We start from the raw sequence: 14,357 nt of genomic DNA, 5'->3' as shown, positions 1-14,357 counted from the left end.
CTGTAGTTAGATCAAACATGTGATCAGTTTATAAAATATTCACTGATACTTATTTTATTATTAGCTCTACATTTACAACATTCAGAACAACACTTTGAATGGAGCCATTTTGAACGAATACTTTCTGTTTTTGATGCTTTAAGTACAATTTGCTGCTAATACTTGTGTAGTTTCAGACTTTCAAGGCAGGACTTTTACTTATAACAGTATTTTTTCTTTGTTGTATTTCTACTTTTACTCAAGTAAAAGATCTGAGTACTTCTTCCACCAGTGTAAACTAACAGTAACACATGGTGTACGGTGAAACATTATTATCTAAAAATAAGACAAAAGTCTGAGCTGATCAGAGGTCAGTGTAGCAGTAGTTTATATACAAGATTGTTAAATGTGACCTTTAAAATTCAACGTTAAAGCTGCACTAATCAATATTTTCATATTAACAATGGACCAAATGACTATTTGCAATGTGAAGGGTGTCGCTCGTAGTGACAGACAGAAAATTATCACCTGCTTCAGTTCAGCATTTTAGTGACTTTCAGCTCATTGTTTTGGTTTTACAACCCACTTTCTTTACTGTGTTGGTTCAGTCTGACCTCATCAAGCAGCTGTTTACAGCAGAAATGCTCTGATCAACCCCGCTGTACGCTAACTGCCCAGCTAACAAAACAGCACACAAAGTTAGCGGCTAGCTGGTGAACATTTAGCCGAGCATTCAGCAGCTAAAGAGCCAGATATTTTTTCTAAAATAGAGTTGAAAGAAGAGTGAATATTGGACTTAAATTCATCAGGAGACCAGAAACACAACTCCACGTTAATGATAATGTTGCTCTGTGCAACAATCAGCCATAAATCTCAGAGTTAAAGACGTCTAAACTTTCTACAACTGAAAAAATGTCCCCAACTAGGAACTTTCTGTCCCCTTTGAATCAGTTAATCGTGTTCGGAGGTTATTTTATATCGCTTCTTGAACGGGTCCGTTATTGACACTGCTGCGACAAATAGTCCTGAAAAACAATATCTAAACCTTGACGAGACCTTTTGTCTGTTACTGAGCCATAAAAGTCTTAGAATGAAAAGTGAAAAGGTTTGCCGGTGCCCCTTTTCCTTTTCTTAACTTTATTTTAAACACGATCCTTTAAACGGAGATGCAAAGTGACGAAAACGTAAGTGAACACATGAACGAGACAAAGAAGACAAGTCAAGAGAAAGAGTTATTTATTAGTTATGTATTAGTAAATTATCAGGAGGCACTGGGCGAAGGTTGGTTAGTTATTTATTTGCTAAGATGATTTCCAGTTCCCACTACGAAATCAATTTGTTTTAAACATTTTTAAATAAGACAGAATACTGTACCACTTAATGCTACATTATTCTAATTATTTTAATAAGGATTTTATAGGACTCCATTATATAGACAAAAAAAGACTTGTACTATTATTGATATTATTACTACTTTTAGTAATAACAGCAATACCGCTGGTACTGCTCCAACCAATCAGTGTGAGTTTTTCATGGTTATTGCATCATATTGAGTTTATGTGCGAGTCTAGAAGCAAGTTAGTGAAAGTAGAACAGTCATCATAGCAGCGAGCAACGACGCCTATAGTCCTTCAAGGTTGTTCTGTTGTTGTGTTAAAATCACCTGAAATAATAATAATAAGTATACATAATAAGTATACTGTTAGTGTGACAATGAAAGGATGTTGTGTGCATGATGTTACACCATGTGAGTTACACTTCAACATGCAGGAATTGCTTTTACGGTTGATCCTTCACAGTTGATCTCATGTTCTTCGATGACTACTGACCTCATCTGGTTATCAGCTGCCGGTGCAAGCTCACTTTTACTACACAGTGAGCACACAGCCTCGTCTTGTGCAGTACAAATATACGCACATGAAACACATACAGAAGAAGAATTTTATTCAGTGTTAATACAATAAATATACAAAACTCAAACTACTCAACATGCGACTGAAGGTGAAACCAGAGTGCATTTAAAATTACAGCGAAATTAGCCGACCGTTTGTAAATCGTACAAAATATACAAACATCCCTTCCTACGTTTTTTTTTTTCTCCTTAATAATTTCATTAAAACTTTATTGTTAGAGATTCTCAGTGTTTTCTACCACAAACCATGTTGATTATGAAGCACAGCGTAAAGCCACAGTCCATCTACAGTACATCACACAGTTCACGTTGCATTGCAGTCTAACGCCTTTCTCACATTTATCATGTTTGGGTTGTTTTTTTTTGTTTTTTTTTTAAGCAAGTCAAAAATAACAGAAAAAAATTGCCACTCAGTCTGATTCTTTTTAAGGAATAATCTCATGTTGCTTTGTACATAAATGTACTTAGAAATACACATGAACTGGTCCAGATTAAGCCAGTGTGAAATTAAAAATTTAAAAAAGGAGAAGAGAGCGGAGAGCAAAACAAGGCATGTTGCAGGAAGCTTGAACAGATTTAAAAAGGAAAAAAAAAATCCAGGAAGTCAAGAGGGATCCCAGACTCACAGACAGACTCTGCCCTGCACACAGATTAAGACTTAAAGGCCCAATTCCCTCTATTTACACTCCTACGCGACACACATATACAAAAGGCTTAACTGGCTTAAACATGAGACACAACAGACGGAGATATCAGACACATTCGAAAACCGAGGAAAACCTCTTGGCAGCTCCCACCGAAGCAACACGAGGTCACACAGTATTTAGAAAAAGACACAAGCAGGTTCAGATTTGATGCATTTGATTGTGGTTCTTGCTGGAGTTCAGTGATCGTCAATCCACAATTGTCAAATTATGAATTCGTGAGCAATTATCAGAACATTACTGGCCATTTTTCTCATCTTTTTTTTTTTTTAAAGTCATTTTTATTGCAATATATTGATTTACAGCACATATATTTAAAAACAAAAGGGGGCGGCCAGTCGGTGTCTTAATTTCCTACAATCTCATATAATTTTTTAACCTCGTCATGCAAGCGAAGAGTACATCCTGAGTAAAACTGAGGTAAGTCTCCGGTACACAAGAAAAGCTGGAGACGAGTTACACTTTCCTCTTCAAACACCTGTATAAACATGCAGCTGTATATACAGAATAGTGGATCTCATGAATTAATTTCTTTCTGAGGAAATGAGACGAAAAAGGTAGACTTCATGTGAAAACTACGCTGAACTCAGCTGGTGTTATGTAACATGTATGAATTCTGTATGAGCAGGAAGGCGTGAGGCCGTTATCATAAATATCCTTCCAGACAAAGAATCTAATGACGAGATTTAAAGTGCAACTTGGCATAATTTCATGGATATGTTGATCATTATAGGCAAAAGACTTCAAGCAAATAAACACCTGAAAGCAAACTTTAAAGAGTTCACCCAAAATCAAAACACTGATATCAAACACTGCTTGTAGGCGAGCGACTGTTAAGAATTTGAATTTACAGATTTAACAGATTCCAACAGCGATACGAAGAAGACGAAGAACAAAAAGAAACTTGTCATACAACTTTTGCAGCATCGTCTGCTTCTCCAAGGAGGTTTCAATGAGGACGACGGTCCGCAGAACTAGAGCTTAAACGATTGGTCGACCGGCTAAGACTCCACAGTGATGCTAGCTGCTCTGTGAGGCTGCACCATGCTAATGTTACAGTGACAATGCTAACAATGCTATTCCTAAGCAGCTTTAATGTCTACCATGTTCACCACTTCAGTTTAGCTGAGGCTGATGGGCTGATTAGCTTTGCAGATATTTGGTCATAAACCAAAGTATCGGACAAATTGAAATTAGGACCTGATGATGGCGCTACATGAAAAGTCAGAAAATCCACAAAGTCTGTACTAAATTTCATGGCAATCAATCCAATATTTGTTGATATTTCAGTCTGGATCAAAGCGGTGGACCGACACACCTTGCCATCCCTAGAGCAATACAACACTGTAAATTAAATATCTTTGCTCCTCTTTTCCAGTCAATTTGAATATATTATTATACATCACTAGTCCTGCAGTCTACAGGGGCGAGTGTTTGATACTTAAATAAGATTTTGGGTGATGCACCACTTTAAGGAACTACACATTTTCTAAAACCAAATTCAAATGAAAGCAGAAAGCAGAAGGCAAGGCAGTGAACTGGAATGCACAGCATTCATCTTCAACAATACAAAGTCCCTCCACCGGGGGGCAGCAGTGTTAAGTTATGTACTCGTGGAAAACAGCAAAACAAAGCAGAGAATGCTGCAGCATGTGCATTAACCAACGACTAGAGAGTACTAGATGACTTCCATTTGTCCAATAATACATTAATTTAAAAACAGGAAGTAGTGATTAGGTCGATAAATCAAAGAAAGGCCCAGACACACACGAGGCTGATGACGCTGCGGCGCACGGTCGATGGTGGGAAACGCCCAGGTAACTTTAGAAAGCCAGACTTGGTTGAGCTACATTAGAATCTGTCTACAGAGGACAGACGGGCCATTTAAAGAGGCACACAAACATTCATTTAGCTGGCCACCCACACACACACACACACACACACAAACTCACACAGGGAAAATACAGTAGAGCACGCTGGTTGAGTGGTACAGTAGGAGTGCAGCGCAGGTGAGGGGTCTCAGAGTCTGTGATGAGAGTGCACAATGTTGCCGGGGCAGGTGGAGCCGTGGCCCTGTTTGAATCCTGTTTGAATCCTGGTTGAATCCTGGTTGAATCCTGGTTGAATCCTGGTTGAATCCTGGTTGAATGTTCCCCGTGGTTGTTTCCAGATCATGGGTGACTGGGATGGCCGACCGCGGTGCCCTCACATATTGTCAGAAGGCTGTGGGGGGGGGGGGGGGGGGGGGGGGGCCCTCCGTGTGTTCAAACAGGGCTGCTGGCTCGAGTGGAAGCTGGGTGTTGAGCAGAGGAGGAGAAGAAGCGGGTTGAGGGTTGGACGGAGAGATGAGATCTAGGCCGATCAGATCTGCTCCTTGAAGGTTCCCTGTGCAGCCCTGGAGGCGGCATTAGCAGCGGCCGTCTGGACCGTCTTGTTGGACATGACGCCCGTGGCAAACTCCTGCTGGGCCCTCTCGAAGCTGGCACCGGTGGTACGGTACATCGCATGGACCTGATGAGGGTGAAAGGGGAGAGGAAATGAATTACAACCGAGCAGACTTTAATGGCGGCTACTAAAACTACAAAAAGGTTTGTCGTGTGTCTACCTTTTTGAACATGATGAGGGACATGACAGCCAGTGAGGTAAAGAGAGCAGCGATGAGGATCATTATGATGCCCACTGGGATGCTCCGATTCAGGCCGGTCAAAGCTGAGATCCACCCGCTACCGACGAGAAAGTCATTAAAAGAATCATATTTTTCTTTTTGTCAACAATGAACATGAGCGCGGTAGTTTGTTTTACTAAATACTCAATAGTGCATCAAATGTGTATTCCACTCACTGCTGAAAATAGTCCCTTACAAATGCATAATTAACTCCTGTTTGAGTAACGTTTGCTAAAAACTACAGTTCCCAAAAAATAAATTAAAAGAAGATTTAAAAGTATAAATATTTGTGGCCCTTTTTCAGGGTAGGAAAGAGAGAAAATACTAAGAGGCGGACTAACACATTGTTGGTTTTGGAGCATTATCAGTTTACATTTTGTGTGAGTAACTCCTGCTTTGTGTCTGACTGAGTCAACCACAGTACTGAAGGTGCTCACATCACTTTTTTAAACTCCACATTTTTGTCATAAACACATCAGAGCCGCAGCTACCAATCTGCCAATATCATTTTCTCGATTTATCGTTTGGCACATAAAACATAAAAAGCTAATCTTTACGATTTCTTACAGCCCACAATGTCTTCAAATGTCTTGTTTTGTCCAACTAACAGTCAAAACCCAAAGATAGATCATGTTTAGACAAGGAAAAGCAGCAAATATTCACATTTAAGAAGCAGGATTCATTTTCTGTCAAACAACTAAATCGTTGCAGCTCTTAAAACACACATCGCTATAATCCGTGACACTGAGTTCTTCTCTAGGGGTAGCAGGGGTTTTCTCACCTGGCGCCCCAACCAGTGAGGCCGATACACTGGACTACGTAGATGCCGAACTGACAGATGTACACGAAGAAGAAAACGAAGAAGCGGAACGAGCTGTCACTCCTGCAGAAAGAGACAAAAAAAAAAAACAAGGATATGAACAACACAGAGTGTTTTATTCTACACATCCAAGGTAAATACGTTTGTGTTGTTCACCTGAACGCTCCGTAAAGTGGTCTGTACCAGCAGACGAAAGAACACGGCGTGAAGAGCAAGAACCAGAGGATGGACAAGCCAAAGTCCACCCCGCGTAGTGTGTCCACACAGAACCAGGCCAGGCAGCCCACCATGTTAGCAAGCAGCGTCCCACTATGAACTGAAGAGCAGAAAGAGGGACAAAAGACGTACAGTGAGTGTCTGGATGGAGCTTTTAGTGAAAGTGGGACAGCGTGGCAGCCTTGGGGTGTCACCGTATATGTCCGAGCCTGGAAAGAAGGCTGGCTGGTGCAGCAGTGTCCAGTGTCCTGCCTAATCCAGTTCAGGACGGAAGCAGAGGAAACACAGACGCTTAATATTTCAACATGTAACGCAGTGCAGGACATTTAATAATTCATTATTACCATTTGTTCTCTGGGTCCTAACAGGGACTGCATGGTTAAAGGTACATATACAGCAACAAGAGGCTGTAGTGCTGAGGGGGCTTTTACATCCCAGTGTGAAATATGACATTCGCCTGCTGGTTGACACACCAGAACTGAGCGGGGGTGGTGCTGATGTGTGCTCACAATCCTTTCTGCTTGAGCTGGGAAAGAAAAATCCAGGTTGTTGGGAGTTTATACTTCAACAGGAAGTATGAAATGATTTGCTTTTACCGTTTCAAACTCCAAAGAGAAGGAGGGAGGGGCTTCTGAAGTCTGCATCTAAACCGACCTTCCAGCAATCATCTGACCGAGTCACTTCATCGGGCCACATGACTGCACCACGTGCCCTCAGCATGTGGCCACTGAATGCCACTTTAGGACCATTAGGACTGAGCTACTGATCTTATTCAGGGCGGTCGGGTGGGGATTCATTGGTAAAACAAATCCAGTATCTCTTTGAAGAGAACACGTGAGAACACAGTTTGGTGCCAAAATCTGACTGCATTAACGCGTCTTGTTTCAGATTCTTAATTAAAAATCAAGATATACGTCTTCAGACCACGAGCAGCTTTATTTCTACACTTTAAACTGTGACACTATAATATCATCTTGAACAAGGCCATTATTGCATTAAGTCCAATTAAAGACACATCTTTTCATTCCCTATGAGTCTATGAGTTTTATTTTGGCAGCAAAGGCCCATAACGTTTGGATGGATGCAGCGCGTATGAACATGCCGACTGGTCGGTGTGTACACCCAAGAAAAACACTCAGAATGATCAATTATATAAACTACCAGTCATTAAAAACAAGCTTGCCTTGGAGTCGTAACACAGAGTTTGGCATCAGTTCCCAACAACCTCGAGGGCCGAGAGGCCGAGTACACAGCAGAAAACTTTTAGGTGGTTTCCCTCCTTCTGGTCTACTTGATTTGAACGGCACAAGCAAAATAACGTCCATATATTGTTACTTTACAATTGAAAAGTAGTATTTTACGCAGTAATATAAAAGCACCTCAAACTGATTTGAAGGATAAATGTGAGATTCTGTTTAAGCAAACACAATTTGCTTTTCCAATTTTGTGAGTATGAAATCCTCTAGTATGTTTTTAACCAATATGCAAGACTTGACATCGTAATCCTTCAGATTATTTTGGGTAAATCTTTGTTCTGTTTGACTCTTCAGTCACTTCATCTGAGGGCTAATTCACTGCCCTTGGACTAACAGCAGACATGCTAAATATTAGCGGTCAACATAAGAAACATAAAACAAAGCGACGATAAAAAGCAACTCACACATCCAGAGGTAATACATAATCTTGACTGTCTTCTGAAACTCTACAGGGATGTCCACCGTAATGTCGTGGTAGAAACAGGGACCCACAGGGAGGTTCTCTGGGAGGGGAGGCCAGTTGTTTTTCCTGCCTGAAACACAAGACAATATTGTGAGTTACTGTGAAGATTTTAAAGAAATGTGACTGCAGTCTCTGATTTCCTGGACTCTTGTGATGAGTAGTAGTAATAACGTAGTCACTGAAAAACACCTTTAAATAAACTCTACACTACATATGAAGCTAGAGCCTAGAGGCAATTAGCTTAGCTTAGCATTAAGACTGGGAGTAGAGGGAAACAGCTAGCCTGGCTCTGTACGCCTCTAAATTTCACATTTTTACATTTCTGTATCATGTGTCAATTAGTAACATTTACATGCTGCTACAGAGCCAGGCTAGCTGTTTCCCACTGCTTCCAGTCTTTATGCTAAGCTAAGCTACTACACGGTGAGAGTGGTGTTGATCTTCTCATCTAACTCTCGACAGGTCGAATTATTCCTTTAAATTAAAGTGATAAAGTCGTTTGCGTCAAGTGCGCGAAGTCAGAGGAAAACGTGACGCTCTGTTTCCAACAGCAGAAAAAGCAGCGCTGGACCTGCTGTTGGAAAAGGTGATTTTGAGCCTGTCTGGATTTAGAAACAGCATCATTTTCAGTTGTGATGTTACTGATGTGATGATCTGATGTTGTATGTTGGCGTCTGACCTCCTGAAGCACTGAGCGACTGCATCTCTCTCTCCCGGCGGTCCAGCTCTGCAGCCTTCCTCTCCAGCTCCTCCTGCCTCCTCAACAGCTCAGCAGCTCCTCGCGGCTGCTCCTACACACACACACACACACACACACACACACACACATATATAACAGATGCCAGCATACTGGTGAAAGTACAGGAGTGTGTTTGTTTCAGCTCAATAGGAATTCTCCGTGTCTACTTTTGGAAGAAATCCAATTCTCTACAGGGGCAGCACCAGCAGGAGGCGAGACATCACAACAACATGTTCCCAGGAGCCTGCCTACAAATGAGAAGCACCATCACAAGTTATTTCCTGTGGCTGCCTGGATTTCTCTCTGACTCTGTGTCTCCCTCAGCTAGAAAGCCCAGCCTCAGATAGAAACAACCCCCCGCGGCGCCACTTTTCTGTCCACAAATTCAGCATTTTCATGTATTTTCTGCCTTCAGTGCGCTGTGAGAATCTCTGCCACCTACACCTACGCGCGGTAACATCAGCATGGTGACGGTGTTAAGACGTGTCTGCTAAACCTGCCATTCTTTCATGGAACCAAAGAGCATAAAGCTACAGGACATAAGAGAGTGTTTGCGGCTGTATGAGGTCCAGCTGTGGTCAGTAATACCTGTGCCTGAGGCTGCGAGTAGGCCGGAGGCTCCTCTGTGGGTTTCATGATGGCGGGCTGTGTGTTGAAGGTGGGCGCCGCAGTCTTGGGTGCCATACCTGCAGGCGTCTACGGAGGAAACATATGTGCATTTATAGCCTGAAATCATTATAGTACACAAACAGTCTGGTTTAATGTCAGAAAAGCTACAAAATGAGGAAGTTTAGTCGTAACTGCGCAGTTTGCTTCTTCTTCTTACATTAAAATCAAACAGTTAAGGTTAGTTGAGGATTTTTATTCAAGTCCAAGCATGAAAGCAATTGATTAAAGCTGCATGGTATAAAAAAGGAAAGCCACGTACGTGTTAAAAGAGTGTTTCTATATATGAACAATACTACCTTTAATCAAAACGTATGGAACTGAGAAAAAAAATGAAAAGGCCTGTTAATGTTCATTAATGTCTGGACAGAGAATAGCCTTCGTAACCTGTGACAAAACTCGCTGAAAGCTCTGAGAAGCTAGTAAGTACACGTACTGTTTTCGCCAATAAACCTCTCAGATCAATTCATTTGAATGACTTTTTAAAGGCCTGAGGAAGTCAAACTAAACAATACTTTACATGAATAAAAGTTTAAATTGAAATGTCGTAGCAGACCATTATTTTTCTTCTTTCCTGTCCCCTGACTCGAATCAATGCTGTTATATTTTTATCTTATGGAACTGCGCGATTGCTTCCGTTGAGATCTGTGCAGCTAGAATATAAAGTTTGAATCATGTAGTCTTAATAATTATGAGATAAGTGAATCTTCATTTACGAGAGAGTTAAATAATAAACTGTTTGTTTTAATAACCTGGGACACGATATTCAATTAAAAGTGACGATTATATTCTCATGGCTATCGCGTCTGGTGAAAGTCAGAGATAACTAGAACTAAAATCCTGTAATGTAATGAATTAACTGTAAAAGTACTCACTGGTTTGGCATCTGTGAAGGGATTGTACTCCTCTAACCCCGGAGGAGCCGCCTGTCTTACTTGTGTCACTGATGGATCCTGAGAAACACGAGAGCACTTTCAACAAGCCAAACAGAAACTGTAGAAGAGAAGCTTATCATAAAAAGGTGTGGTATGACTAGTTGTGTGTGTGAGAATACCACAGTCTTTTTTTTTTTTTTTACCAGCAGCGGAAATCTCTACAGTGAGAGTAAAGCGGCTCATGTGAGCGCAAAAAACCCTCCATTATTCTGTCAGATCAACGCCAAACAGCCCTCTTTATTCAAAATGCAACAGGCCTATAATACAATACTGGCAAAGACGGGATGATTCCGATAATTTTCACGGGAAGACGTCTATAAATAGCCAATCCATGCGTTTCAGGAGGGGGGTGGGGGGTGGGGATACTTCTGGCTGCTGAAGACAGAAATAAAAAAGAGAGACTTTGTGTTTTTCTAGTGTGCTGCTGTAGGCACAAGAACTGTTAAAGCACTTTCTGATCCTTTTAAGCACATTCTTGATTTGCAAGACAAGCAAATCCAAACAACCTTGTTCACAACGGGTTTGTGAATGACACACAGAGTGACAACTAAAGCATTCAGAAAAAGCACATTGTTAAGACACTGTATGTTAACAACTTACGGCGTTTACTCAACTATAGCTACCACAAACTTTAAAAGCACATAGTTTAGTATCTTCTGCTTCTATTTTCACGTAAAAGTCCTGCTCCTGCAGACATCAAGTTTACGTTAAGCTACATTTAGGGCTGCAACTAACGATTATTTTCATTATCGATTAATCTTTTAGTCTATAAAATGTGAAAAATGCTCATCACAATTCCCAGAACCCAAAGTGATGCCTTAAAATTGCTTCTTTTGTCCAAACAAAACCCCAAGACTCTTCATTTACTGTCATAAACAACAAAGAAAAGCAACAAATCCTCACATTCAAGACGCTGGAACCACCAAACATTGACCGAAACGGTCAACGGAAAATGATCAAAACAGTTGGCAACTAATTTTCTTTCGATCGAACAATAACGGATTAATCGAGTAATCGTTGCAGCTCTAGATACGTTATCACACGTTACTTTTTAAAATGAGCTTACCATCAGCTGCTGTCAGTCACACACTCTCATTCAAACTGCTGCTCAAGATTAACATCCAATCTGCGTATTCCTGCAGTGCTATCCTCATCCAGTCTCAGTGCAGTCCTCTCCGCTGTCTCTCTGACTCTTAAATTTCTGTGAGCATCTCTTCCACTAACACACACACACACACACACACACACACACACACACACACACTTGTCATCAGACCAGGGTCATAAATATTTCAGGGTATGTGGCGTTTAAAGATTAATGTTGCCCTATTGCACAGCCAAACAAACACATGCATATTCACCAAGCGTTAAGTTGTACATGTTAAAATCTATAGTTCACAAGAAAAGCTAAAACATCTCAAATGATCGCCATGCATGGTCCACCTGTTGTGTGAAAACTAATTTCATGGTTATGGATTTTCCTGTCACCTAACGAGGCACGAGCGTGCATGAGTGTGTGCCGTGGTCCTGATGTAGCTTAAAATAAAACAGACATTGTGCTGCATGGGCAGCTGGTGACACTTTATCCAAGACTTCAACATTTTGCCTACTGTACTGGATTTAAAGGTGAAGCTGCAATATGTAACACACTGCTGGGTCAGCAGCAAAATGAAAACCAGTTTCGCATTTTACTAAATGACTAAGAGGATACACTGTGATGTGTATGCTTCCTTATAGAGGGTTTTATTAACTGACATGGGAGCCTAATTAGCCTACATCCGAGAGAAATAGGCCAAAACAGAATAATCAATCTGATGCATGACTGGGAGTGATGAAATTTAGCCGGAAAGGCGCCAGAGGGGATCCAAGCACCACATGTCGCCATGACGGCACCATATGATTTCATGAACTATTGAAGATAGCTCAGAGAAGGGAACAAGGCTCCATTTCTCCTCAGGCGAAAAGAAAAAAAAAATGACAGAAAGGTGGCAGGACAGCAGGGGTTCACTAGTCATGTCTGTATGTTAATGTGGCTCCATGAATAATTCACTTTTCATGCGTCTGTATGGTCAAACTGTGCCTTCAGCATCTTTCACCGTCACACACCGAGTGAGCAAGAAGGTGGAATGACTTTTTAAGTTCCTGCGATACATTACAGCCTCTAAAATGGGTGCAATCATTTTGGTCAGGTTTGCTTTTCCTTGTATAACTTTCTAAAATGAATGCTTTGTTCTGTTTGGTGATCTAGACAATCTTTATCAAACATTTGATCTCGTAAGATCAAAAAAACCCATCAAAATTGTTGTCAACTAACTTTCTTTCGATTGATTAATTGATTCATCATAAAAGCTGCACTATTATTTTCGACACGTTACAGACCATGCGGTTTTTCCTGATATATAATCAATATGTTAATCCATAATGAAAATAAGGCCGACAAATCATCAACCCATAACATAAATAAAAAACATTAGATAAGTCTCCCTTAAATGTGTCTTTTTTGACAGTGCCCAAAGAAATGTACCGGGCCGGACATTTTACAAAAATAAACTTGTCACTACTTTCTAGTGGACAAACTATAGAATGATGACACTGTGTGAAAACACATCTGTGACATTTATGAACTTCAATTTCTAGTCATTTATTGGCTGACTTATACACTGATACTCATATATCTCCAATATATCAGCCTGGCCTCTTGTGGAAAATGCATAATAATTTCCCAGATCCCAAGATGAAAAATGTTAATTGCTTATTTTGTTGGACCAACTGTGCAAAATTAAAAGATATTAATTTAGGCTGAATATCATGGACGTAGAATAAAACCAGCAAATATTCCCATTTGAGTAGCTGGAAGCAGGAAATTTATGGCATTTTATTATTTAGCCAATAAATAATTACCAAAATATTTGCAGATTAATTTTCTGTTGCTTGACTAATCAATGAATCGCCTAATCTTTTCAGCGCTTATGAAAATGCTAATTAGTTGCTGCCCTAGTGCCCATTTTTAACACACCTGATATGAAGAGATAGAGAGGGAAACTACATTGCGGAGGGAGGCAGACACTGAAGGGCTGAAGAGCACATGATCAAATGCATGCTCTCACCATGACATGACATTGTTAGCACAAGGCCAACAGCATAATGAAGGCATGACAATGAATTCATATTCAACCACAACCACGCTGTATGTTCTGCTCTCACTCACTTCTCTGTTTTGGAGAGTTCTTAGGAGTCACTCACTGTTTTAATAGCCCATTCAAAATATACCTATGTCCTCAAGTTGAGTTACTATTATCATCTGTGGTTTGCTATATAGAGTTCATTGAGTACACTGAAAACCCCATTTAATGACCAATCTATTACAGAACTTAGTCAGGCAGGGAAATCAAACATTAAAACAGGAACAACATTAGAAGAACCGTAATTTAGTTATTCTACCTAAAAAAACAAACAAATATGGACATGTTCCCCTTACAGGTGAATAAAGGGAAGAGGGTGAGACAGGTGGAAAGCTAAAACTGAGAGGTGAAAAACAGGGTATCAATAAAACACCACACACCCAACCTGCTGCTGTGTGAATCACAGCTCACACCTGCTGTACCACCAGGAAGGCTAACACAAGACATCAAGCCAGCTGACACACACACACACACACACACACACACACACACACACACACTGCCTGGTACCTTCACGTTATGTCAAACCAGTTGGGCAAAGTGTACCACTATTAAGTGACAGACTCTGACTAAAGCCTACCAACAAGCGAATTAACGTCTTTTACAAGCTGCCATTATTATTACTAAACTCAAATAGCTTTATCACAGCTGCTTAACACTGAACAACCAGTGCGTGAGTAGTTATTAATGCGTCAGCCTGTTATTAATGCGGAATAATGCAGAAGCTAACGCTAATGTGGCTAACGTAGCTAGCTAACGGTACCTGAAACGGGTTGCTGAGCTCCGGGTCCGCGAACGGGTTGCTGTCGAAATCTGACAT

At 40.8% G+C, this 14,357-nt stretch overlaps 1 protein-coding gene across 1 annotated transcript; it reads right to left on the bottom strand.

Annotated features, from left to right (window-relative positions):
- Positions 1-4,956: 4,956 nt before the first annotated feature.
- On the bottom strand, positions 4,957-14,357 carry LOC139301241 (secretory carrier-associated membrane protein 1-like). The gene is made up of 9 exons (XM_070924580.1): positions 14,301-14,357; positions 10,296-10,373; positions 9,343-9,450; positions 8,695-8,806; positions 7,957-8,085; positions 6,237-6,396; positions 6,042-6,143; positions 5,201-5,318; positions 4,957-5,106 (listed from the first exon to the last, which is right to left on the bottom strand). Exons 1-9 carry the CDS (start codon positions 14,355-14,357, stop codon positions 4,957-4,959), a joined length of 1,014 nt encoding a protein of 337 aa, XP_070780681.1.

The sequence above is a fragment of the Enoplosus armatus genome, chromosome 18, assembly GCF_043641665.1.
Source record: "Enoplosus armatus isolate fEnoArm2 chromosome 18, fEnoArm2.hap1, whole genome shotgun sequence".
Classification (NCBI taxonomy): Eukaryota; Metazoa; Chordata; class Actinopteri; order Centrarchiformes; family Enoplosidae; genus Enoplosus; species Enoplosus armatus.
Note: the sequence above shows the minus strand (reverse complement) of the source record. Positions and strands in the feature narration are given on the sequence as shown.

Coding starts and splice junctions, on each gene's coding strand:
- LOC139301241 (XM_070924580.1), bottom strand. CDS start 14,357: ATGTCAGATTTCGACAGCAACCCGTTCGCGGACCCGGAGCTCAGCAAC. Junction 8,086..8,694: donor GTCGCTCAGTGCTTCAGGAG/GTCAGACGCCAA, acceptor CTTGTGTTTCAG/GCAGGAAAAACAACTGGCCT. Junction 5,319..6,041: donor CTCACTGGTTGGGGCGCCAG/GTGAGAAAACCC, acceptor TCTCGTCGGTAG/CGGGTGGATCTCAGCTTTGA.